The 27766-nt window shown below is 40.2% G+C and overlaps 2 protein-coding genes across 3 annotated transcripts in view; both read right to left on the reverse strand.

Annotated features, from left to right (window-relative positions):
- Window positions 1-762: 762 nt before the first annotated feature.
- LOC140362828 (PDZ domain-containing protein 4-like) lies at window positions 763-27389 on the reverse strand. Of its 2 annotated transcripts, XM_072449055.1 has the most exons (7): window positions 27051-27389; window positions 9892-10202; window positions 8928-9012; window positions 8748-8846; window positions 8615-8677; window positions 7849-7950; window positions 764-3367 (listed from the first exon to the last, which is right to left on the reverse strand). In XM_072449055.1, exons 1-7 carry the CDS (start codon window positions 27108-27110, stop codon window positions 1466-1468), a joined length of 2622 nt encoding a protein of 873 aa, XP_072305156.1. In that variant the 5' UTR covers window positions 27111-27389; the 3' UTR covers window positions 764-1465. The 2 variants fall into 2 exon arrangements, with proteins under 2 accessions (XP_072305155.1, XP_072305156.1); XM_072449054.1 differs by having other exon boundaries at window positions 763-3367; window positions 8748-9012.
- Window positions 22188-27766, reverse strand: part of wasb (WASP actin nucleation promoting factor b) — a 126467-nt gene continuing 120888 nt past the window's right edge. The window contains exon 12 of the mRNA XM_072449065.1: window positions 22188-22199. The gene's annotated coding sequence lies outside the window, so the exon portion shown is untranslated. The remainder of the gene's footprint in view (window positions 22200-27766) is intronic.

The raw sequence follows: 27766 nt of genomic DNA on the forward strand, positions 1-27766 counted from the left end.
GACACTTCACTAGGGCTGGGCAATGAATACAGTTTTAATCGTGAATGATCAGCTTGGGTCTTTTTAAACAAGAGGCCCAGACTTTGGAGGATGAAAAGTGTTCAATAGTGGGGGGTTGTCTCACTATCCAAACACATGCAGGTGTTAAGTCAACTAGAAATTGCCCCCTGTGAAGGAAAGTGAGCGTGAATAGTTGTCTATGTTTGTGTTAACTCTGTCCAGCGTGTACCCCGCCTAAGGCCCAAAGTCACAGGGACCTGTCAACCACGACCCCTTATGGGAAAGGCCGTGGCTACAGAGCCGCGGCGCGGTCAAATAACCCAGCTCAGGAGCCGCGGCACGAAATAGCCTAGCAGTTTCGGCGTCGCGGCTCTGTAGACACTCCCTATGGGGCCCAAGCTGTAGAGAATGAACGAATGTTAAATGGCAATAATTAAAATCTGTCATGTTTTGTTCAAGTACTGAATATTTAAAGCCATTTTAAATAGTTTTTTAATCAGTTAAAATAAAATTGCTATGGACCATGTTGCCCAGCCCTTCACTTCTGCCATGTGTGACAGTCAATGTGGTGATGGATGGCGGCCAGCAGCCACACTTCTATCACTCTGCCCCTGGGCAGATGTGAATATTACAGCAGAGTGAACGAGTAATGGACAAATATTGAAAAGCGCTTTATAAGATGATTTGATAGTTATTTGATAGCCATTATATCTGTGATTTAGCCCGTCTTGTTTTAGAGTTTGTGAGCTGTGCTTTACAAAAAACATCTGTGTCAGAGGTACATTCTCAGTGACACTGGACTGAGGTTGTAGCACTTATGGCACAGGAATTGTTTCACAGTTGCTTTATTGGCTTTTGAAGTATTGTGCTCAATGTTTGTGTGGTGTTTAAGGTTTTCCAGCAGATGGCGCTGCTTCCTTGAGTGCTTCCCCTTCAATTGCAAATAAAGCTGCTTTAAAGCATCATTCTACTACTCTATTATTATGTATAGCAGATTTTTAGATATTTTAAATATATTTGAATAATATAACAAATCAAGGTTTTTTCCATGTGCAGGTTTAGATCCAAAACAACAAAAAACTGTCATCAATGTTGTAACCACACGGAATGTGCTTGAATTGACCATAAACTTGACCATATTACCAATGCGCAAATGAGTCTATAAGCTTTAAGCCCGTCATCTTAGTTCTTTGCATGAAGTATTTTAAGATGTGCAATGATAACTCAGTGCAGTGCATCTAAAACATCAAGCTTCAGCTAGAGTCTGCCACTAAAACAAAAAAGAGCATTATCTACGAGGAATGCTATTCTAAATGCATAATTCTGTGCCTTTAAGCCGGTGGAGCGGTTTACGGTTCAAGTTCATCTGATTGTAAGTATAGCACCACTTCAGTGCTATGATGGCTTCATTTGGACTGTTTCATCTCAAACTGTTTCTGTTCGTTTGCTGGTGTTATGTTTGAGATTACACTGTGGTGACGGACAGCAGAGGGTTGTAGACCTTTGTCCCGTCTTCAGACCTCGTCCCGTGAGCCAACAGCTCCTGGATGGTGATCCAATTGTCCAGGATCCTGCGGCTGCGTTTCTTCATACTCCTGCGATGGCACAGCTCTAGAATAGAGGAGGGCAGCTGTGGAGATGGCGCCCCCTCCTGTCCAGTGCTCTGCTCTCGCTCACGTTCTCGCAGACAGTCCAGGCGGCTCTGCATCATGAACTCCCTGCGCCTGCGCTGCTCTCGTGCCTTCAGCAGGTGTCGTTTGCGCTCCTCTTTGCTCCAGTAGCGTCCCATCTTCATCTCACTCACAGCGTCATCATCTGTCGTCATGCCGCTCCGCTCCTCGCTGATCTTCATGGCCCGAGCCTTTAGCAGTCGGTCCCTCACAGGTCGCTTGGCCACATACCGTGTGCCATCACTGCGGATCTTCACCTTCCACTCCATGCGGGGCGACAGGGGTAAGGGTAGAGTGCTTGCTGTGTGTGGGACGTCCTTACAGGTGCTGCCCAGGCTCATGGGGCTGGCCTCCCCGCTGCACACGCTCTCGTCTCTGGACAGTCCCAGCTGAGGGGAGCTGGGTGGAGACCTCAGCTGCATACAGCTCAGGAAGCGCTGAGGGGGCAGGGCCTCAGTCTGTCGGCGGGACAGGTAAGGGCTGTTCTCTGCACTGCGCCCCCCTGTCCTCTCAAAGGACCCATTGGTTTTAATTGAGCGCTTCACTGCTCCATCAGATCCTCGTCTGGCGCCATCTCTGGACAAAGAGCGGACTTTAAATGCAGGGCTGGATGGCTTGGCCTCTGCTCCTCTTCTGTGAAACTGAGGAGAATACAGGTTGTTCTCTCTGTCCGCTCTTTGCCAGGTGAGAGGTGGCAGCTGGTCTCCAGGTGACACAGGGGCCTCTCCGCCCCCCTGCAGGCTCTGGGTGGAGTTGGCGGGGTACTGCTCACTGACAAGAGGGGTGCTGCGGCAGCTCTCTCCTCCAGTGTTGTAGGCACTTGTACTGTCCTTGTCAGAGCGATCCCTCTCTGGGATCTCGTTTATGTCAGACAAAGTAGCACTAGTGTCCAAACGTGCAGAACCAAGTCCAGCCCCGAGTCCAGGGGACTTGTCCTCCAGGGGCCAGGCCTTCATGCAGCGCTCCCTCAGCTGCTGCATCTTCTGTGCCCTCAAGATGTTACGGCACTTGAACTCCAGGTGTCGTAACTCCTCCTCGAGCAGAGCCAGTTCATGCTGCGAGAGGCTTTCGTTCCTGTTGACGTCCAGGGGCACGCCGCCCTCCTCTGTGTCTCCCTCCCCATTACAGTTCTTTTCATAGTAACACTTGATCTCCAGCAGCTCCTTGTACCTCTCACACTCCTCCTCCGTCAGCCCCGGCATCATCATGGTCCTCATCATGGGGTCTGCTCCGTAGCCTCTGTCCATCTGCTCGGCCCACCCGGCACTCACAGCCTCCAGGCCCAGCAGAGAGTCTGTGCTGAACTGCAACTCCTGCGAGTGCAGCAGAGGAGGCGTGTCTGCTCGATGGGTGAAGAACCTGCGCATACTTCCTGGTGTGTTGGTGGCGTTGGTGTTTGGGGCGCTGGTGTGATCGTCTCCCAACAGGTCGTGTTCAGAGGACTCTTCATATCGGGTGCTTTCGTCTGTGCGTCCCACGCCACTGTCCAGCTCCTGACTGTTGCTCAGCACAGTCTGCATCAGAACAGGAGCGTCTCTGCTTCGAGAGTGTTCCCCCACGATCGCAGCTCCTGCAGAGCCCCCTTCTCCAGTGCACTGTTTGGTGTTGCTGTTTCTCACATTTTGGTCTTCAGATAAATGAGCTGCATTGTCCAGAGGTTCCAAGTCCAGCTCTTCTTGGTCCAAGTGATTTCCATTCTAGAGAAAAGACCAAAAATATATAGTTACAAAACAATACAACAGTAAGTAAATATCACTGATATCATTTTATCCAAAACTCTCTGGTAGTATTGGCTCTATAAGTCACATAGACAGAGGGGCCCAGTGATAACACATATAATACTATACTATATAATATAGTACCCAGATAAAGTCACTTGTTCAACATCACATACAATAGCCAATACAATAAATTGCCTAAACTAATTATTTGTTTAATACAGAATATAGTTTGCCCTCTAATGTAAAGCTTGGTAAATCTCTGCTACTGGAACTACAAACACTGCCGTTGTTCCATTGGTTCGTTTGTGTGACCAATACAGGAAGAAAAGCCCTATTCAAATTAGGGTTGTCAAAAAAGGCCATCCAGATACTGAAGTAATGACACTTAATAGGACAAACTTGGACTTTAAATCAGAATTGGTATCAAATGGATTTTTGGGGATGGAATTACTTTTATTATTAGAATTTTGAAATTGAGTATTGATCATTTGTCTTAGAATCAAAATCAAGTTTGAAATTGTAATATTGTGATAACAATACAATAACGATTTTGTGTGTGTTCAAAAACAAAAGTGAAACCTGATGATCAAAAACACAATTTAAAAATAACTATATGAAGAAATAAATCACTCACACCAGCAGTTCACATTATTTCAATAATCGGATTACTTCTCGAGTTAATTTCCAATCATTAGACTTATAATTTATGATTGAGTAGTTCTAAAATAACATAAGGACATGATTAAGCTTGCAAAGTATTCCAAAGTTCACAGAAGAAGAAAAAAATAACAATATTGAAAAATTGATCATATTTGTCACTAACACCAGTCGTGCTCAGAAGAACCCCGTTAGCGCTCATGAACCCTTGTCTAATTACCCTGTTCCACTGGAAAACTGTGCTCCGACTGTGTAACTACATATTGATTATTCCTTTCTCCACTCATCGACGTCCTTTTTAGTTCACTCTCTCCCTCGACAGCTCCGTCTTTAATCTCTGCATGTGTGTTTTTGCTCCCCCCTCTTCTTCTCTCTCTCAGTGCAGCCTTTCGTGAAGCCCCTGCCGTAGTAATATATTATGTCAGGCCTTGCGATGTTTGATTTGTTTGAGCCTCTGCGAGCTTTCCAGACAGTGTTAGTGTTAATACGACGTGTTGTTCATTGTTTACAGCCGCGGTTGTGGGGATTCGTGTCCATAAAATCCAAACTGCAAAAGAGCAAAGCGTCCCTATAGCCTCTCAGTGTTGTCTCTTAGTCAATTTAAGTCCATTTTTCTACGTCCCTTCAACGGTCTGATGCGCTTGTGTGTTAGACTGTTAATGAGATGGTTTTTAAATGTGCCCTCTAGCTCCGTCTGCACTTGTGGTCTGAATACAGATGTTCTCACTCCGCTCCCCGCAGCTACAAACTTTGAATGAAAACCCACTTGAACAGGCCCCATATGTCGACTTAGTGCTGGACCATAAATCAGTTTTAAATCCAATCGTGACGTGACCTTGGAGAGATAGTTATATTGTGACACACACTTCCCTCTCCTTCTACCGCTCACCACTTGGTTCCTGCAGTACATTTCGAATTAATTTCCTCCTTAAATGTTCAGAAATGCAATCATATTAAAAGTTTCAAAGCTTGCTCTGTGTTAATCAGCTTTGTGGTAAAGACTACAAGAGCCTGAAACTTAAAGGGGCTCTACACATATTTTTTTTTAGGTAATAGATTAAAATATGTTTAGCCCCAGCACGGATGTATTGTAAAAGCAGCTCTTAAGGGTGAAAATGAGACCGATGTGCGCTGGTAGCATGCTAATGTTTGTTAAACTCTGGTCTTTGACAATGAAATGTGAGAAAAGCGCTTGATAAACTCATCACAGTGAATAATTAGGATGTTTGGAATGCATTAGGGAAGTGAGTAAAACATGTGGGACGCAGCAAAGAGTTTAAAACCAACTAGTTACAGTGAATGTGTTGTTTTTTGGACAGAGCAGTTTTGCCTTTGTTGTGACTTCAAACGCTTAATATTTGAATTTTTGAAAAGTGCTATGGAAAAGATGAATGAAAAATGTACTTCCAGATCCACAGCGAGCTTCAAAGTGTTGAGCTTCAGTGGTCGGCCCCCTCTACGTTCTGAGTGACAGTCACCTTTAACCAACTGAACTGTGAACTTCCTATAAGTATCAGACGGCTTTAGCTACAACATAAAGACAATATGGAACTAGAGAGGATCCTTGAGTGCGATTGTCAACTTTTAAATACATAATTAACCAAATAAAGTTTGAGATGTGATAGGTGCAGGAGGTGGGGGACAGAAGGGTCCTGGCTAGATTCACATCTATGCTTGACCATGAGTCTCACCCCCTGCAGGACACTCTCTCCGCTCTGGAGAGCAGCTTCAGTGAGAGACTGATCCACCCTCGCTGTGTGAAGGAAAGGTTTCACAGGTCTTTCCTTCCTGCTGCTGCAATACTGACCTAACCATGTGCAATTCCGTCATATGTGCAATTACTGTCGTGATTCATGTGCAATTACTGTGAAATTCATGTGCAATCCATGTGCCGTCGTGAAACATATTCATGTGCAATTACTGTCGTGATCACATGCAATGGTATTTATGTATTTATTTATTTATTTATTTTTATCTCTATAATTTTTCCCCTCCATCCGTTGTTGGGTAATGGGAGGTTTTGTCTATGGGAGTTTTTGTTTATAGGAGATCTTCTACTGAAAGTGTTTTTCAAACTTCCTATAAGTGATCTGTTCTTTTCTTCTGTATCTGCCTCTGTATCTTCCTGCGTTGCATCAATGAAATTTTCCCATGTGGGACAATAAAGGAATATCTTATCTTATCTTATCTTATAACTGAAGGCTTCTAGACAGAGAATATTTTCAAATACAGTGGATTACTGATAAAAAAATCTGTATTTGTTTATTCTCTTTATACATTTTGGTTTAATAATGCCACTGTCTTTGTTATCCATCCATCCATCCATCCATTTTCTGCCGCTTTATCCGGGGACGGGTCGCGGGGGGACTAACTCCTCCGGGGGGATCCCGAGGCGTTCCCAGGCCAGCCGAGAGACATAGTCTCATAGTCTCATAAACCCTTGTAAAACACGTTTCGATCTCAATGGTTAAATAAAGGTAAATAAATAGATAAAAAAGGTCTTTTCATATGTGTCTAATAGTCTTTATAGTCCAGGAAACGATTACGAAGATCAAAATACGACAGTTGTAGTTGATAAGTCACATTGATTAATTGTTGTAGCCCTGGTCAAAATGTACATTAGTCATATATCATTTAGAGTTTATGATTCCAACAGAAACTGGAAAAAGAGTACATTTTAAGTCAGCACAAATGATCTAAGGTTTAATAATCATACATTATAACTTGGTATCATTCAATCACTGAGGCTTGATTAGCCATAAAAGGATCATCGTCTGATTGTGGACCTAAATCCCTACCAAAAATATTAATAATCAACATCTGTGTATTATAATAGTGCTGGATCCTCAGAGCAGGCGAATACTGCCCCATGTCATCCATCAGAAATGTTATCCTTAAATTCTAGGCCATGAAAGCACCTATTTGACAGTGGGCTGTTATTGAAAGGGCGCCGCTGTGCTCCAGAGCCCCCCCTGTCTGTCGTAGGAGGAGTGACCTTGAGCTGAACAGAGCTGGGGCCATGTTAGCACAGCCAGAGGAAGCTCGATTTGTCTTCTCCCGCCTGCGCTCGTATCTGTGCTCTCATCATGTTCTTTAACACCAGTGACTTTGCAGCAAACGGCAGATAAAATGGTGAAACACACTCCCTGGTTTATGGAGTTGGTAAATACTGATTTCCAGGTGTTGCGGAATCACTCTTATTTTTGTTTATTCTGGTTAGTAAGACTCTTGTTCCTAAAGACAAATGTGTCCTCTCAGCATCTGTCCCATTCTAGACAACCAACCCCGACTACACAAATAATCATTACTCGAGTGATTAAACTACAAATATCCATCAATGTCAGAGAAGAATATTTCCCGATGGCACAAGCAACGGATTATATACATTATGGGTAGATTTGCTATATTTTCTGGGATAGTCTAAGAAAATGACCTGTGAGTGAATGTTTGCCCCTTTTTTTTTACCCAATAGTGAACATGCACCACACTGAAAATAAAAATAAAAACATTGAATTTATTGTCCACCATTCTATATAATAAGATTCCCTTTGAGTATAAGCATTTAAACATGTCATTTTAATAAAAAAAATGTCATGACGCCATTTTTCAACAATAAAAACATGTGAATTCAAATATACATAAAAATTGCTGTTTATAATCAACAAAATGTAAAATAATGATCTATATATGCGATGTTTTAATACAAAATGGCCAGAAAAACAAGCATAATTTGTCTTCTTTAAGCTTTAGATAGAAACATAATGTAATAAACATACAGGCTGCATGTCCCGCTTTCTCACCTCTATCTCGGGGCGAGCGAGGAGCAGGGAGATGTTGGTGCTGTCTTCTCTGGTGAGAATAGCCACGGCCTCCTCGTGGTTCTGAATGTCCACTCCATTTATCTGAAAGAGAAGGGAAACTGAGCTAATGCCCGATATCGGAGGACCATGAAACCCTTTGCACCGAGGGCAGCGCCGATGAAATGACTTCATTCACCAAAAGGTTGCCGTCTTAAAATGCAATTCCGTGGTCATTAATGTCCAAGACTTTGTCGAAATGTCTCATTTTCTAATAGACGTCGAAACATTTTTAATTTAAAGGAATAAGTAAGATTAGCAGGGATTTTGAACTGTGTTGAAGTAAAAGGTTACACAGTCTTGGTGCATTACTCACATGGACACAACGGGAATTACATGTTAAAAGCTGATATTTTAGTATTAAAAAGAGCTTCTCAAGATCTATTAGCCCCCTTCTGGAAGAAAAAACAACTGTAACCAAGTTTTTCTTTTGATAAATGTGTTACTACAACATAATCTATAATAATTTTACATTCTAAATCTGGACTTTTTGGATTGAAATTACCATGTTCTACCTTTGCTAATGAAGTAATCGCCACCACAAGTTATTCATATAGATACACGCTCTCTCCTCTCCTTCACCCTTCAGCTACCAGGGCGATCGTCGACAAAAGGCTAAAGAAATTGTGTCTTTTTAAATGTACAAGAAGACTGACCACGTAATATTATAAACCCTTTTTGCTATTTAATACAGAATAACGCAAAGTACCTGCAGGATTCTGTCTCCTTTGCGAATGCGTCCGTCTATTGCAGCGATACTGTTGGGGTTCACCTTGAGGAAAAACATTTTATTCTAAAGATGCACAGTGTAATCTCAGACTTTGTTCAGGTGCTGTTTTCACCTCTCCCACATAAATGCCCAGGTCCTCCTCTTCGTCCGTTCGGTAACACACGGTCAGGCCCAGCTTGTCCTGCTGTCGAGATTTGTAGAGCTCCACTTCCTGAAGAAGAAGCACACAGAGGAAGCGAGGTGAGCAGTGAAAACACAACAGGAACGGGAAGTGTTTGTGTGAGTCGCCCACCTCGTACTCCAGGTCGTCCTGTCGGTCCACTTCATGCTGAGTGATGTCGAGGTAGTCTGCAGGGTCGTAGTACTCTGGCTCAAAGCTAAACAACAAAATGTACAGTTTTAAGACCTCTGTTTTTCTTGATCGCTTTTGTATCAAATGCACAACAATTCAGTAACTCTCACCTCCTTCATCACATGTTATTATTGTAGATGTATATAATGTACTGTAGAACTTGTGTGCTGATTAATGGATATAGGCATTAACTGCATATATTATTCTTATTATTATTCCACCTTCACTCAAAGCGCTTTACTAGGCAATGTGAGGGAAGTGTCTTGCCTAAGGACAAAACAACATACTGTATCCTCTAGTGAGACATAGCACTCCCATCCAAGAACTAACCGGGCCATCTCCTGCTTAGCTTCCGAGAGCTGACGAGATCAGGCATCGGCAAACGGGCGTGGCATGAGGGCTTTCACACTTAAGAGTCCACTTCATATCATCCGTACTAAAGCAGAAGTGAACTCTGCTGAAGTACGATTAAACACGTTAAGTGTGCTGTGTTCACCTGATCCAGAGCGCACTTAAACTAAACCAGTCCAAACAAGTGAGACCGCACCCTAAGACTTGTCATTGTTGTGGTTATTATTGTATATATTGTTATAGTGATGGTTGTTCTAGTTCTGTAGTATTCTTTAGTATTTAGTTCTTCGAGGGAAAAAGGATGAGACTTCTCATTTAAATAGTATTTTTATTATTTAGACTAGGCTCAATGTGGGCTAATAGCAGGTTTCTGCACATTTATTGTAATTACTGGATACCTTGTTATTGTATCCAACACTGGTATATATTCTTGATTGGTTTGACAAAATATTTTTCTTTTTTTAAAGCATTTGATTTTTAGAGCTCCTTTTCCCAGAATCAATATCAATGTAAACATGTTGCGCATCAGGGGAGCATGTTCGGCTCCACTCACAGGTCATTGAGCAGATAAGGGTCCAGCAGGGGTGGGAGGGGCGGAGACGGAGGAGGGCTGGGAGGGGGCGGGGCTCCACAGGGGTGCTGGCTGCCCCGCCCCAGTGCCATCATGTGCTGGAAGCTGATGTCGGTTTGGGTGCAGCTGTCCACACAGTCGGCCATGCCCATGGTCACTGGGCCCAGGACTCTGGGGGCAGGTGCCAGACCGGTCCGTCTGCGTGGGCCCCTCCTCAGGATGTGGGCCAGAGCAGGGTCCCTCAGCTCCAGGGTGGGGTCTCTGGACAGACGGGACAGCTCCTTACCTCGCACCTGCCAATTAGAATGACACAGATTAGACTGGGAAAGAGGGAAAGGAAACACATAGTAAATACAATGGACTTAGACAAACCTTATTCATCCACAGTAGATCACACATTGTATATATTAACCAGATGAAAAAAGAAGTGGTAAGATATTTTTAGTTTTATTAAAGTTGGGCAAAAATAGCTAAATGTTTCTGATTGTAAAGATTATATTTGTACAGGTAGACTAGAATAAAATCTGTGTGAAAACGATAAAGCTGCAATTATGTTAAACAAATATCAAATCTACTGAGATACAGCTTAGGCAGATCCATTGCGAGGCTTTTGGAGCCACAGTCTGGTCTCATAGTGAGGCGTGAGTCCGAGTACAGCGACTACAGCCACAGAGACCTTAAACTGAGCGACAGTGAGAGGAAACGTTCAGCAGATTTCACATGTATTGATCTTTCCCAGAGCTGAAGACAGAAGCACATAACGGCCGGACAGAGAGTCACAGAGCAGAAAGAGTTAAACCGACACTGGCACTTAAATTGGCCGCTCGCCTCGGGGCCCAGTGCGTCTGATGGGGCCCGTCTGTGGAGAGAAAAACCGTGTCGCTATGAGGACGAAGCACGCTCACTACTACGACTCATTCTGCAGCCAGCACACTCAAGAGTGAAGAGTCAACCCTGACAGAGGAGATGCTTCATACTGATTTTATATATTGATATTTGACATACATTCCTAAAAAAAAGAAAAAAAAGAAAATCAGTGTTGAATATTTCAGTGAACAAATTGTTTTTGTAGTTCTTCTTGGAAATTTAGGACGAATTATTCATGCTAAATTATAAATTATTGATGAAGCTGACAAAAACAAGCTCTAAATATGTGGAATATGTGGCGAGACTAGAGTTTCTGAAACATGATTAACAAAATTCTGCTTAAATCTAGTTTAAATACGAAGCACATTCACACGCATACAATTTATTCAATAACGTTTTGGCATTGAGAAGATAATCCTTTGAATAAAAGAGTTTGTCCATTCACCCGTGGTATTTTAGAGTAGCATAAAAACAACTTAGTATTGTAAAAGTAAAAGAAATGAAAGTTGTGAATGGCTCTGCGTTCACGTGGCCTTCTCACAGACGCCGGTGCATCAGCTCATGTCACTGACCTCGGTGCCATATCTTTAATGCTCTTTCATTCTCCCGCTGCTCTGGCTCCTTTTCACCCTTCTCCAGTAATTGCATGTCAAATCAATGTTCCTCTGTTCAGTCAAGCACAAAAACCCACCAACCACACGTCTGTCTGAGTGTGTCCCTGTTCCTCTCACTATATTACATGTCACAACACTTCGTTAATCGCAAGCAAATCAAAATTGCAATTTGAAATCTCAATTAGCTAGTTTGTCATGGCCACAAGTATTTAATTAAGATATTATCCTCTCCACACAACTAAATATCTTGTAACACTAGTTTATCTTGTGTAATCTTTGCCCCACACTGCAGTACCTCCTAAGCCAGTGACAATGAATAAATGTACCTTTATTTTCATGTTTTAATGATACTAATATCTAAAATCCTCCAAAACATTTAACATTAAGGAAGCAAAATGCACCAAGGACATTTCATATTCAAACACTACATGTTACATTACATTTCAGTTAATAAGTGGCTCTGGTAAGATCAAAATCCCTTTCGATTTGCTACGATACATGTGATAGTTGATATATTGTACATGATATTCTGTGATAAAGCCCTCATAAATGATCATTACCACACAATCTTCTTCTTAACTACTATATCCACGTTCTGTTTATGAGATATATTTCATTCACTAATCAAAACACTGCCAACTGCACAACAGACACATTTTTACTTTCTCTAAATGAGCAATAAATGTGCGGTTGCAGCTACAACTTTGTGAAATGTAACAAAAAAATTTAATATCTTGATGTAGCAGCCAATGATACTGATAACAAATGAAGTTTTACAATATATACATGTTTTGACACACCCTAGTTTACAATGATGTTCGTAAATGCATGTGATTCTTGTTTTACTTTGAGCAGTTTATAGTTCAGTCTTCTCCCGAATGTGAAAATAAGAATATAATATAATAAATGTATTCAAAAAGTGCACGCATGTTTTAAACCAATCAAATGAAGGCTGCATTTATTTGTGTAATAGAATATCTTCTGTAAAAATCAAACCCACGCATCTATAGTGTTAGCTTTACAAACATATATCGTCTTCTCGTCTCAACGCTCCTGGATTTGTTCACATTTTGCCATCACATTTTCCCTGATCATTACGCCCTCCTCTTTTCCTCCACCACAGTGTCCTCCTCTCTTTGCGCACACCTCCGCTCTTTCCCCCCTTCTCCGTTCCTAATGTATTTGTTTATATGCCGCGCTGGCTCAGCACTTCTCGTCTCTGGAGATGGCAGATCGCGATGCTCTATTTCAACCACATCTATCTGTCTCCGTGCGTCCTTCCTCGCGCTAATGCCGCCCCATAAATCTCCCCGCCTCCTTTAATGAGGTCTTCACTCTGAAACAAATAAAGGAGCTGCAGGAAGAGAAGGCAAATGTTTGTAGCGCTGCGGTTCAGACGCCGCCGCAGCGTTCTACAGAGCTCCAGTGTTTAATTAAGAGGGACAAAACGACTATTGTTTATCGAGCCGGTTTCGTGGTGCAGTCGGTTCGAAAACACTGGTTAACACCCAGCTCAGATTGTCTTCACCCAACGTGCTTGTGCAAATGTAAATGTAGTGTAAATGTAGTGTTTGAGAGAGCCACCCTGCTTTGGTTAGTCTATCAGGTTTTGCAATTAATTGAGTTTTAATTGACTTAAGGTTGAATGGTTACGAATCGTCATTGATCAGCTTGATTTGTTTTTGAGGAAAGGTCCGTACAGCCGATCATTAAATCGGTCATTAAAGCTTGACGTTTTGGACTTTGAATGAATAGATTTGACTATATTTTCTATTAGACAACATTGAATAAAAGTCTGTCTAGTTTAAGTCAAATAAAAGATAAATAAATACGGGTGAAAGAGGACATGGCAGCTGTATGAAGTGGCTTAAACCCTTTGCTGGGGAAGGAAAGAATAGTGCATGAAATAGTAAAAGCAGCTTTGAGCTCAACAGACTTGAGGTGGATCTGATGATCAGTCTTATCTGTCCGTGCCTGTGGATCTCTCTTCCTCCACAAGATTTCTCTTTTTCCCACTGGGTTTTATTGAGTTCTTCCATGACGAAAAAGAGATGCTCTGGGTCAATTTATCTGTTTATTTATGAAGGTTGGTCAATCTGCTTGTCTTTATTGACCAATGACTGTTGCATAGTTTGATTTTTATGCTGAATCAACAACGTTGTGAGACCCTCTGAGGAAAGAGTAGACAGAAAAATAGAAACATGTAAGACTAAAAGTATTGTTATCGCTCGAAATGGGTATTTTCAGGAGGTTTGTCTGCCAATGTTGAACCTGATCATTTATATTTATATTATTATTATTAGTCACAATATATTTGCTTCCCTAGATTCGGGCCATTACACATTGAATATTATTTCATTACACATGGATGTTCACCTACAGTATGTCACAATATCAACCTTTAGTGTTATGATAATTGTGGGAAATTATTCACGATTATTCTTTAGTTCTATCATTTAATTGAATATTCTTGTCATCCCTACCGATTTGTACAACATTGAGTGGGAATATGAGCGTCAACATTTGTGTTTTGGGTGTTTCTAAACAGTGTTCTAATACACTGGCCTCTGAAGTCAGAGGTCAGATATGCAGCATAAACTCCATTTGCAATTCAAATCTGGGACCAAAACAACAACAAAAACCCAGCATGCTCCTGGCCTCAGTCTAGAATGATTCATGCACAAGTACAAGTACAGTCCAGCCAATTGCAGTTTTTATCTATTAAGTCACTGCACAATCCTTTGTGTGGACGATAGTAATTTGCGCGTCCCGTCTCCATTACAGAATGTTGTTGTGTCATCTGAACGGCAGCAGGACAGTGCTGCAGTGTGCGGTGGAGCCTAATAGCAAACAGCCCGGTGCTGAGTGACAGCTCTGAATACTAAAGCAGAGCGAGGAGTCTCATTCATTATCAATGAGAGCAGCACAGATTGCTTTGAAGATGACTTTATGGAGCACGTTGGCGTTGGACGGTTTATCGTGGTGGGTTTGATGGACTGCCCATTACGCACTTAGCATCAGCACTTCCCTATTATCTAAGGGTCAAAGGTCATTGCATGTACAGGGCAGAATGCAGATCCATGTGCACCATTAATAAATCATATTGTGGGGGAAATGTATTTCTCAGGTTTAAATTGAAATTCAGATATTTCACATAATCAAAAGGTAAATAAATAGCCTTAATACAGCATGAACAAGGACTTAATTCATAATTAACGTTAAGAATGCATTTTAATTAAGCGGTTGGTTAGGAGTTTGGGTTGGGGTATTAATTAGGTTAAGCCTAAAGTATATTCGTTGAATTAGGTAATTAGTATAAAGTGTTACCAGTAAATTATTCTCCAAAGAAAATCTGAACAGGGTTTTAAAAGATAACATGTTTGTGCAACAAGACAATTTAACGATTATTCACAATTAATTAGACCATGACCATGAATTAATTAATTATTTAATTTTATTTTGTTCCCATGTCCAACATGTTACTAATACTCAAGTACAAAATCTATTCCTGTCAGGAAGTTCCTGACAAAATAAAGATTTTGTGACAAAAACAGCCAGATAAAAAGTATTTGACATTCAAATGCCGTTTTTTGGATAAAAGAGCTGAATAATTTTGCTTCTAAAATTGTCACAATTCTTATTTTTTAGTTCTTATGATTATATTGTGAATAATCACGATTATTGATCAACTGAATTATCCATCCATCCATCCATCTTCTGCCGCTTTATCTGGGGCCGGGTCGCGGGGGCAGCAGTCTGAGCAGGGACTCCCAGACTTCCTTCTCCCCAGACACTTCCTCTAACTCCTCCGGGGGGATCCCGAGGCGTTCCCAGGCCAGCCGAGAGACATAGTCTCTCCAGCGTGTCCTGGGTCTTCCCCGGGGCCTCTTCCCGGTGGGACATGCCTGAAACACCTCCCGAGGGAGGCGCCCAGGAGGCATCCGGAACAGATGCCCGAGCCACCTCAGCTGGCTCCTCTCGACGTGGAGGAGCAGCGGCTCTACTCTACTGCTCCATGTACTGCTCCATGTACTGCTCCATCTACTGCTCCATGTACTGCTCCATGTACTGCTCCATGTACTGCTCCATGGACTGCTCCATGTACTGCTCCATGTACTGCTCCATGTACTGCTCCATGGACTGCTCCATGTACTGCTCCATGTACTGCTCCATGTACTGCTCCATCTACTGCTCCATGTACTGCTCCATCTACTGCTCCATCTACTGCTCCATCAAAACAGTGTCTTGCCCACTGGCACAATGGCCATTTGTACAACATTGAGTGGGAATATGACAATAAGTCAAATAAAATAAGTCAAAATTTGTGCCTAACCAATCACAGCAAAGACTGTGACAAATAATGACAAAGTGTGTGATGGATGCAAGTGTCACTACTGCTCCATGTACTGCTCCATGTACTGCTCCATGTACTGCTCCATGTACTGCTCCATGTACTGCGCCATGTACTGCTCCATGTACTGCTCCATGTACTGCTCCATGTACTGCTCCATCTACTGCTCCATGTACTGCTCCATGTACTGCTCCATGTACTGCTCCATGTACTGCTCCATCTACTGCTCCATGTACTGCTCCATGTACTCCATCTACTGCTCCATGTACTGCTCCATGTACTCCATGTACTGCTCCATGTACTGCTCACATTGGATTGTATGGGATGTACAGTGAGGTAAACATGTCGGCCAATGACTTTTGCAGGTTTTGTAACACTCATTTGCGGGTGAAAGGCGCCTTAAATAATACAAAGTTGTTTTTTAAACCAAATTGATTACTCACGATTTTACAATCTCAAAAACCTCAAACCACCCTGCAGCCATGTGTTTCGCCCGTTAGACTCAGCGGGAGCCTAACAAGATGGATTCAATTTGTGACATCACAAACATTATGAAAGGTTAGTCCTTTTGTGTATTATTCATTTAAACAGGATGTTTTTTCCCTGTTGTGGATGCCACTGTGAAGACTTTTAAACATTCACCACCATTTCATGATTCACCTACATGGAAACAGTGCTTGTCCACAGGCACAATGGCCATTTGTACAACACTGAGTTATTGTCTAATATGCTGGCATGAATCTGAATCAGAAGTCAGATCTGCAGGCATAAACTATATTTACAATTCAAATCTGAGCCCCCCCCCAAAAAATCAAAGGTGTGCTCCCAGCCACAGCGGGAGGCGGGATAGTCTAGTGCAGGGATTGAAGATAAGAGACATGTCAGAGAACATAGAGAGGTAGATGTGGAAAGAGTGAAGACAGAGCAGGCAATAGTGGACGACACAGCAAGTGAAAAAAACAAGCTTTTGAGGAATGGATATGTAAATAATGTGACTTGTGGGGGGTTAAGCCCTGCCTGCAAACCAGCCCACAGTGTAAGGACCCCTGGGAAATAACTAAGTGGTTGACGCATAATTAGTTCTTATCTGAAAGCAGTTTCAAGAGCAAATTAATAAACACAGGCTGGGAGCAGAGAGCTAGAGATGCAAAAATGCCAAAAGTCTGTTGTTGTGAGATGAAACACTTATTTATTTTTCGTTTAGTTGTAAGTTTTTGTTTTGTATTTTACAATTGTTATTTATGTGCATGGAACTTTTGTTACAGTTGTTACTACCATTACTGTACCGGGGACGACGACTTTCTTTTCTTTTTCTTTTTTTACTTTTGCCAACTAAATTCCAAAACTAGGACTGTGCTTCGGATATGGTGTGTGTACAGTAAAATAAGATATTCCACATTAGGGTTTATAACTCTATGGAAGCCCTTATTTTCACTTAACCGAGCAGTTATTGACACGTTTTATTTTGAGTTATTTTTAAAGAATAAATGATTCATGCAACAATAAAAAGAGAGTAGAGGAATAGTAGTGGGAAAATAAAATAAAAAAATGATTCATTTTGTTTATCTGATTGGAAGCCAGAGCAATTTTTCACACATTGATATGGATATTTATTAAATTTTTTAAAGTTTTATATTGCGATCTTATTTCTTCTTCTGTTCTGCAATGCATGTTAGTAACAAACATTAATTAAACCATCAAAATGTTGCATAATTCGACATCATTGACCAACATCCAAAACTCCAGCTGATGTCCTCCATGACCGGAACATTTTGGATTCCACTTGTTCCGCAATAGATTTTTCTCATCTTCAAAAACTCTGAGGCAGTTGTCTTCTCCCCAAACTCAATTACACTGACCTGCTTCTCTCTGGTGGAGCCGAGTTGTCAGATATTTGAACAAACAAGTGGTTGGCACAAAAATAAGATGAAGTGATATTGATGTGTTTGAAATTGCTGCGGGAGCTGACGAGGCTCAAAGAGACGAGAGAGGGTGAAAATGTGATTTATTAATCAGTTTGAACAAAAGGCTCATTATACAATTGGATCATAGACGCAGCGTGAGTGAAAGACACGAGGAAAAGTGTTTTTTCTTTTTCTATGTCACTCATTATGACAGATATCTGGGGCTTCCTGAGTCAAAATCATAATTAAAATTCAGCCACCATGTTTGAAGCCTCGGGGGGTCAAAACAATCAATATTCAGCCACGAATCAAAACCATAACTAGGGTTGGGAAAACAGATACTCATGAATAGAAATCTATTCTGGAAAAGATGATTGGAGATTCTCTAGGCGAGTGTATGCAGTCTGGAAGGAGAATTCCCTTGTGTAAGAACATTTACAAAAACTCATAATTACCAACATGGACTGAGTGACTTGTACATTGTTTATGTAATATGTTTTTTATGTCATGAGCTTGTATATAAAGGCTGCTGACTCATCTCCATTCAGAGACAATAAAGACAACTTAAACCTGAAAAAACATATAGATAGGACAAAGTTGAACATTACCTGAATAGTTTTTCTCTCTTGGTCTGTATCAGAGCCGGTATAACAGATGTATTTTTATTGTTATTGTATCACAATCTGTTTTAAGCATTGAGCCTTTTCCTTAGTATCATTTTCAGTGAAGCCCAAATGTGGACTTTTTAAAACTAAATGTACAAATGATTTCACAATTGGCGGTCCAATGGTAACAGACGTAAAATCACCATTAACACAATTAAAAAAGCAAATAAGTCTGTCTGATCGCAGCCCAACCAGTGTCGTTAGAAAATGAATCAATCTTTCATCCAACTTCAAAAGAAAGCAACATGGATCCTGAAACGTGATTCACTGATGGGAAGTATTTGGAAACAGGATTTGCCTGATTCACTTCCAGATAACTGGTACAAAAACTCATACAGCCACAAAGGCCATTCATTTAATGCACATATTCATTTTATCTATACTTGCGACGCTTTCTTTCATGTTTATGATCAATGAAATATTTGATTCTTAGATGCAGACAGCACACAGCGGTCTGCTTTTATAGTGCACTCTATAGGGGTAAAATAGCCCCCCTTTAACTAATAGATTAATTGCCATTGTCAGTGAACAACATTCACAAACTAGGAACTTGCTTCGCGATGGGTGCAACATAAAAGATGAATCATAAATGTAAAATATAAACTATGTTAAGATAAAGCAGGTGTAAAAATAAGAAGTTGAATACAATGTAATCAAATTAAAATAGGCTGCAGTGCAAGTAGATAATGTGTTGATATGAGTTATTAAAGTGACAAGTGTAGCAGGGTAGCATTGCGAGACAGGGTCAATGGCCTAGTGAAGGTTTGCATTGCCTTGAGTGCTCTTTCATTTTTAATTACGTACAACAGACAATTCAGTACATTTCGCACACTCTTGGACTTACAACAGGTAATTTATATTCAGTGCAGATTTCCTGGGGCACTGACAAACTGCCATGTTCTAATATATATAAAACATGTAGATATCAAACGTTATCTAAATGAAGCTTGTGTTCACATCTCTGCAATATAAAGACCTTTTGTGAGTCCAAAACATCTAATTGTTTCACATGTGACTGCTCATTGGTGCGTATTGATTCTGGGGATTTCTCTGTTCACAACTGTCAGCACGTTTCTTTGATTCACTGCGAATGAACGGGGGGGGGGGGAAGAAAAAGAAAAGAAAAATACGGCACAGGGCTCGTTTAATGACTCGGGTTTCCACGGCAACCGCTTCCTAGTGATGGGGAAGAATGAAAGAAAGAGAAAGAGAGCGAGAAAGAGGAGTGGTGTCTGGGCTTAGGGGCACAGGTTTAGCGAGCGGGACAAAAAAGGCAAAACGTGACGCTTTAAAGACTTCACTGTTCATTGCTCTGCAGCGAAATCTTCCATTTACCAACTCAAACACAATATGGCGCAGTGGAGAGTTCAAGGGGGGCAAACCTGATCAGAAACAAGCCAATGGGCACAGCACCCACCAGTGAGCAGCCTTCATGCATAATTCATATGCTACTACTATCCTTTGGCAAAACAAACCCCACTATTTTCATATAAGCGCCTACTTTACGCCGTTTAATGCTTTGTTTATTGTCTCACCGTTTAACTGCATCAAATTTGTAAAAGTAATTACACATGTTCGTTAAAGGGAAAGTGGTAAAAAAAACAACTGGAGGAGGTTTTGTGTCTTGGGAAAGCCGTGAAACGCAATTATAATCGTGTTTTTGTAAGAATTTTCTGATGATTGGACACGGGTTACCTCTGTCGATTCTTTGGCAGGCGCTTTGAAATGAAGCAGCCGTCTGCACAGCGCGCATTAAAACACATATTAAAGTTTATGTGACAAACAAAGCGCTGATTGCATTTAAATGAAGATGTATTTCCTCGGTTTGGATACAGTTGTAGGGGATTTCTTTTGTAATTTAGAGCGGTTCATGCTTCATTAATAGGCCCACGTTTCGCTCAATATCCACTCGTTAGTGAAGAGCGGTCGACCAATCAGAGCCAGCCGCTGTCGAGGAATTCATCTTATTGGCTCTGCCGTCGTGCTCGCATCCACAAATGTCTTAACGAGCTCAGCGCTGGGGACAAACTGTCTAACATGATTTAAGAAACTTAACTTCCATGATTTAAAAGCGAAACAGCGAAAAGGAAAATAATTCAGACACACTTAAGTTGAATTAAGGATATTAATCTTAATTTGGGACGTGACTAGTTAAGATTTATTAAATGGTTAGGCAAAGAACTTGTTTGGTTCAAATATCCCAAGGCAAATACAAATATACAGCAGTCACAGTCAGTGAAGCAATAGGAAGGGCATCCAGAGTAAATATTGTCCATGCATCTAGTTCACAATGTAAACCCCAGATGAAAATAGAAGAAACAAGCATCTCTCATTCATTTTTTGTATTATACCTATACATTTATACATATTTTTTATTCAACCTTTATTACAACCAGGAAAGGAAATTGAAATAACAAAGCATAACATCACACATTTATACTATTGAGAATTAGTTCCTTTTTGACAAACTCTGGACTAAATGAAACAGGATGTGGATCATTGGCTGTTCCTTGTTTTTATTTGTATTTGTTTCTCTCTCTATTTGAAATAAATAAAACAATTACAAGGCATAGATCCATTTAGCTCCAGATTTAAATGGACCTATTGGAATCAGTTAAGCAGAATAATCAGAGAACATTTCAGCTCCATATTTTACATAATGTCAATATCTTTTGCTGGAAATCTATTTGGACCAAACCAAAACCACAGATTAAACCACAAGACAATCAGGAGCTGTGCAAATGTGCAATTAGTCCCATTAATGAGTTATCAACCACCATTACACAAATGTCATCATGTGCAGTTGTTGATGGATGAAACGGTCACAACTGTTGTCATTATAATGTATCACCCACAGCACAGTATCTAGTGGAATTGTGTAAAAGAATGAGTGAAATTAATGACAGTAAAAGAACCAGAGGTCTCAGTGGTTATTCTGCCCCGCCCACTTGTACATCTGACTGTTCTGTTCGTGTTGGCATTTCCAGTTAAGCAGAAATTATAGTCTTGCTGCTAAAACATTGTCATCTAAAGTGGGTTGATTGTGTAAAATGTTCAACGTTCATTTGCATCAACAAGTCAACACTGTAGTGGAGAATAACTTATTTTACAGTTGAGATCGGCAGCAAAAACACACGCACCGAAGGAAGCATTCAATTAATGGCGGCGAGAGAAAGCTTTAGCAATATTGCCGTATATTTTGTTTTACTTATCTATCTATTTACTGTGTGTCTTTGTTTATCGGGTCACACTGTCACTTTTGGCAGATTTGTAGTACTGTGATGAGATTGGACATTGACCGTCGCATCTCAAGCCAGATTTGATCCTGAAATGGTGTAGTCTGGGGGGCAACGACAATCACACCGCTATTGTTGATTAAATAAATAGCAGCCTTCTTTACAAACGCAATCAACAGATTTTAATTAGAGGTGAAATCGCTCATAATTACATTTTAATTCACAACAAATCCAAAGTGAAATACAGAGCTGTGGGCAGTAAAAGAGGCCAGAATGATATCTCTCTGTTATTTTCGCACAGTAGAGGTCATGGAAATAAACAAATCTGATTGCACGGTTCTGTTTGAGTTTGGCTCGAGGCATGACAGAGGCAGTGGTGCTCAGACTGAATCCCTGATCCCTCGTGCCTTTAATGCAGGACAATACAGGATCATTCAAATGCATTAATCAATCAAAATATAACGTATGTGTAAGCTAATAATGAGGGAGAACCATTAAAACATCTCATAAAAGTCAATTTTCCATAATGTAACTGCAGCTGTTCCTATCACATACTGCACATCTTTTCCTTCTCAACTACTTTATGTTTGCATCGCGCGTGTCACTGAGCGGTAACATATTCCACCTGTCTCTCCTCAGCTGCCTTGTTCCCCCTCAGACTGACACATCAGACCCTTTAACATGACACAACCTCTGCCCACCGCTGACCCGGCTCCTGCACATCACATTATCGGAGTCCTACATTCACAAACCTTCACCTCATGTGTCATTACCACTGACCTGTGAGATAAAGGGTCACTGCTTCTTGGTTTTTATGATCACTTAAGGACAATTTTGCCCTCCTCTCTCGTTCATGTCTTTGCCCTTGAGGGGGATTTCTAGAGTTGCTGGAGCTTTCCATTCCAGTCGCCGCGTAAAGTGCCAGGAATCAATTAGTTCTGAAGGCATTGACTGAAAAAGGAAAAGGAGATAACAACCCAGAGGCAGGCGCTGTATAATAAGTTTTACAGGCAAGCCAAAGCTAATTCATTTGACACATTTGATTTATTATGTTTTTGTCCCATAGAATTGAAACACTGCAGCGCAGGAAGTTTCTGTTCAATGAAGCAATAATGAAACTGTTGAAATACCCAATTCTATGCCTCGTACATTAATAACTACGCTTTCTATTTAAATAAACAGTACCGTATATGTTTGCCTTACTTTACTACTTTTCAGTTCTATACAGTGGTTTTTTGCTGTCTTTTGCTTCATATTTTGTGTGGTTTGCGTTTTATTGAGGATTAAACTGCTTCTTTTTCATTAGAGTAGATGGAAATGACCAATATTTAGGACCATTGGATCAGAGTGACATAATATGGTGTTGAACTAAATATTTTCAATAGCATTTAACACTCTTCACCACAAAGATAGTTCTACTTCTCATTCTAGTTCTGACGTTATTTACAAAATTATGCTATAATATTCATATTCCAACACAATTTTGATACTTGAAAAGACTTGACAAGACTTTTTTTTATATAAAAACTCCCTTTTTTGGACAATAGAATTTAATTAAAAAAAAAAAAAGTTGATTTAATATCAATATATACAACTTGTATTAGTGCTAAAGATTTCTAAATTCAGGAAAGTTTTGCCTTAATTCTAGTTTTAGTATTGATTATCTGGATATTAAATGTTTATGATACTCCTAGTTTGGTGGCATTCTAAAAAGTTGAAATCCCTCCTTTCTAAAGAGTCAAAGGTTCAATCTTGACAGTCTGTTGTGGGACAGACTTTAGCATCAGCCTCCAGGCATTTCATTACCACAGCTGCCACCTGTCTCTGTTTTACGTGCATCAATTTGTTCTGGCTCTACAAAGTCAAATTAAAAAACAATTAAACTGCTTTGTTTTGGAGTTATAAATAGATCATCTGGCTACAGAGATAGTAATTGTCCAAACGATGAGCTAAATTACAGCCAATGACATTAAAAACGAATGTCTGTCTCGTATATTACCATCCAATCAACACAGATGGAAGTAGTTACAACAACATCATATTTCAGATATCGCTCTCTTCTCACATCAAATACAGTCAATAAATCAAGATTAATATTCTAAATGAATCTAGACATTGCACATCAACAGCGCACACATGATAATAATCACCACATTATTCCAAATGTAACTGTCTCAACATGGCACCTCTTTAAATGAAATTTCCCCATGTGGGACAATAAAGGAATATCTTATCTTATCTTATCTTAACCTCCTCTGTCTCTGGTTTTCTCCTCGTCTCATTACCTACGATCCACCCTCAGCCTGCGTCCTGTAGTTTCCCTTCTGCTGCTTCTGTCTTTGGCACCAGCTGCGTCCTCCCCATCGCCACAGATCCTCAAGTGTTGCTTCTAGACTCCGTAATTGGGCGGCACAATTGGAGGAACGGCGGCTGAGTTGTTAACATCAGCCAGTTCCAAAGTGTGGGCTGTTCCTGTACAGAGCTCTGTGTGTTTGGGAAAGTATCACATCAAACCAAACATAGCAGGTTCATGCGACCAGGGAACCTCACCAAAGACAGATTGATATTACAGCAGATATTACGTCTCTATTGGCACTGAAGTATCGATCTGGAATGGCACCGTTGAAATTGTTCGGGAAGAGACAGTTTAGGAAGGAGCTTTAGCCAATTCACATGCTTTGATAATAAAAAACATTGCTCACTTGTTAAATTGCAATTATTGATAACGTGTTGATTGTGACCTGGAGTCGTACAAGATTAATGATTGTGAGTTTGACTGCTTCTGTTCCAAAGAAGAATTGGTTGAAAGATGGGATAAAAAAAAAATACTGATGATAAATTTTCCTTTGCCAAGGACTTTGTTTAATAAAGTCTCCAAATACAAATCATCATTTTTTTGTGACATTATTGACGTATCATGTAATGCAACGTCCACAATATATTGCAACAATGAAGTACTATTTAGTCCTTTCGCCTTCCTTGTTTTTGGTCTTTTTTTTAGGTAAATGGTACCTACGTAATCCTTTTTTTTAAATCTAATTTGACTTAAATTGTATATATTGATCTCAACAACATAACAACAGTCAACATAATGATCAAATATGTCCTTTTTCCTTCTCATTTTGCAAACCCACCACTTTGATGAGATTTTGGCTGTTACTTTAGCCTCGACAGTAGCAGTTTATCCCTCGACTTACTCACAGAGCTAATGGCAGGTGCTGAGGCAGTAACCGTGGCAACTCCCTGGTCCCACTTTAGCCCTATGGCTTTGAAACAAACCCATCCGTCGCCCTGTCTGTGGTTTTAAGCTAGTCTTTTCATGCATTCAGTGAAATCCACATTGTTGTAATGGGTGTGAAGTCATTATCACCATTATCACTGTTATGATCAAGCTTTGGGAGCTCTGTAATTACATTCATGTACAGCTGCAGTAAGAGGAGGTATTGTACAAGCACAACAGGAGCAGATAGCAGAGACATATGTTATTTGTCTTCTGTTGCTGCAGGTACAACGTCACAATTAGTTAATTATTCATGCGCTTCAATCACATTATAACCTTCCCGTTATCCAGATGCAAATGCACTTTTTTGTACAGACAAGTTGTTTGCTCCAAAACGACATAACGATATTTGAAAACAATTAAAGGAACAAATTGTCAAATCTAGTCTTTGAACAATAAAATCGTAAAATAGCAATAAATGAATCAAATGAATAAAAATAAATAAATGCTCAGAGAACCCATTTGTAGGACGTTTGACACTTCAGAATAAAGCGACGCAGTTAATTAAATTCTTATTGAGATCAAGTTTATGTCTTTTTAATGGGAAAAACTCGATGTGTCATCACTTGATGGATAAAAACTTGTGATTGTCAGTCAGGATTATTAAACACTGACTAGTTCTGGGGTTTCTTATGAATCATGCGCCTCCATCTAAACGTCTCCTCTGCCTCTGCATCCTCCTTCTCAAACCATTAACTTTATGTCTTCATTCATAAAACCACAAATCTACAACTGTGCATTTTCCAAACCATCTCTCGCTTTACAAATCAAGACATACACATTTAAGAGAACCTCAACACCGTCATCTCTGCCACGTTGATCTCAATCCAGTACAAACAAAATGAATTAAAAACAAAAATATAAAAAATAAATATCCTGCCTTAAAACACATATTTGTATCATATTTTGTTCAACATCTGTTCCGTTGGATCCGGCACAACACAACTGATTATTTTAACACTTCAAGAGCCAAAATCCTGAATAGGTTTACCATCTGTTTTTACTGTACATAAAGGTACATTCACGGTAAAAACGGTCAAAATGCTATTTACGAAGTGTATTGTCATTCAAGTTATGCTATATTTGTGTTTACTTCAGGTTTATGTTCTTGTAGCCTGTGCTGAAAGTAGTTATGCTGGTGTCTCGTGGTGAATAGATGTAATTATTCCGGGTGAGATTCATGTCACATCTCGTAAAACTTGATTATGTGGAAACCGATCGCTTGGCTTCGGTGCACTGTAAAACACTGAATTACTGGCAAACGTGACAGTAACGAATGAAAATGTATTTTTCAATGAACTGAGATAAACAAAAAGGTAATGTAAGCAACAGAATATTAATTTGGTATATATTTTATTCATGATTTGACCTTCTAGGCTGCATGAAAATGAACAGTTGCCGGTCTTTAGCATCTGCAACTCCATTACACAGTGTTAAAAACCATTTCCACTGTTTGAACGGAAGATACACCTATTTGTTTATGTTTGTAATTCTACTTCAGATTGTGATTTGTGCTGACTGCTGACACTTTAACCTAAACCCAGAGGAGAGATGGGTGATATCGACAAAAAAGAATATCTCAATATTTTTTTGGTGTATCCTGATAATTGTGTTGCATAAATATTGTAATATACGTTTACATGTCATTGAGGTTTAATTATCAGACAAATGTGAAATGTCTGCAAAATACAAACAAAAAATATATCACCATACCCTTATTTTAAAGTTTACAACATGAATATTTTTGTAACACTTTTACTACTATAAATGCAATATTCAAATTCACTTTGCATATCTTTAAAAAAAATATATCTAAATGTCTTTATATTGCCCATCCCTAATCCAGAGACTAAATTAATAATTTTAAAACTATTTTACAGTCATTTGCACTGTATTAAATGTGCATGTGTTTACATCCATTTCCTCAATCTGGCCTCTATGAGTTGTCTTCAAAACATGAACTTACCTTTTAATGTACTCGTCCCTATTCAAAAACATCAATGTTGACCTAAAACAAGTATATTTAGTCACTTTACCCTGTATTTGTTGTTGCAAAGTGGTAAAAATGGGCTTTTAGAGTAATCTTCTTGAGCAATACAAGGAAAAAGATGACATAACATATTTATTTCAGGTCAACATGGAGTTATGGAGTGTTTTTATTATTAATACTGTAGTCAATAGAAAAGATATCAAATGTATGTCTGTGCTTGGTGCTCTCACTCACCTGGAACATGAACCGGTACTGCTCCTCCGGTTTTTGGACGACACACATGTTGCACCCCATGATGTTGGACCGGGCTCTCCTCTTTCCTTTCCCCAATGCTCTCTCTCTCTTCCTGGGTCTTTGTCTGTGGCAGTGCAGCCCCACCCTCCAACGGTTCAGGGCTGAGCGTGTCTCACCACTCCTCCTCAAATCCTCCACATCTCCAACTCTTTCCTGTTTTCAAAAGTCCCACGCAAACATGTTTTTATCTGTGCTTTCCTTGTGGTTTGTGCTCGTGGCATGAAATCGCTCTGAAAATCTGTGCTTTTCAGTAAAAAAACAAAACAAAAAAAAAGTCGTAGGTTGTTACTTTGCTGTTTCTATAAATGCCTCCCACGCTTCAAGCTATTTTGCAGAAAGACAATTCACAATTCCACTACTAATTCCACTAAAACTACTCTGCTGTGTGCTTTCTCAGTGAAACCAGTCATCATAATACTTCTATTTTTCTATTCTAAACTCTTGTCCACACAAATTCCCTGTGAAGATAGTTTTGGTGGCACAAGGTTATCAAAGTCTAAGCTCTTGCTGTCCGCCCAAGATAAGCAGCTTGCCCCAAAATACATTAAAAAAGAACCTCACACCTTGAATCAAAACAGGGAACACGACATCCTTCTATCTCCATCGCATCGCCACGCTCGTCACGACCTGCCACTTTTCCTGCCGCTGTCAGCAAA

The sequence above is a fragment of the Eucyclogobius newberryi genome, unplaced genomic scaffold (assembly GCF_026437365.1).
Source record: "Eucyclogobius newberryi isolate DKJ021-1_F unplaced genomic scaffold, fEucNew1.0.hap1 SCAF_17, whole genome shotgun sequence".
NCBI classification, from domain to species: domain Eukaryota; kingdom Metazoa; phylum Chordata; class Actinopteri; order Gobiiformes; family Gobiidae; genus Eucyclogobius; species Eucyclogobius newberryi.

Excerpts from the sequence above, each read along its gene's own strand:
- LOC140362828 (XM_072449054.1), bottom strand. The coding sequence starts at position 27,110 with ATGGGGTGCAACATGTGTGTCGTCCAAAAACCGGAGGAGCAGTACCGG. Across the intron at positions 9,013-9,891 it reads CCTTATCTGCTCAATGACCT|CTTTGAGCCAGAGTACTACG; the intron begins GTGAGTGGAGCC and ends TTTGTTGTTTAG. Across the intron at positions 3,368-7,848 it reads TCGCTCGCCCCGAGATAGAG|AATGGAAATCACTTGGACCA; the intron begins GTGAGAAAGCGG and ends TCTTTTCTCTAG.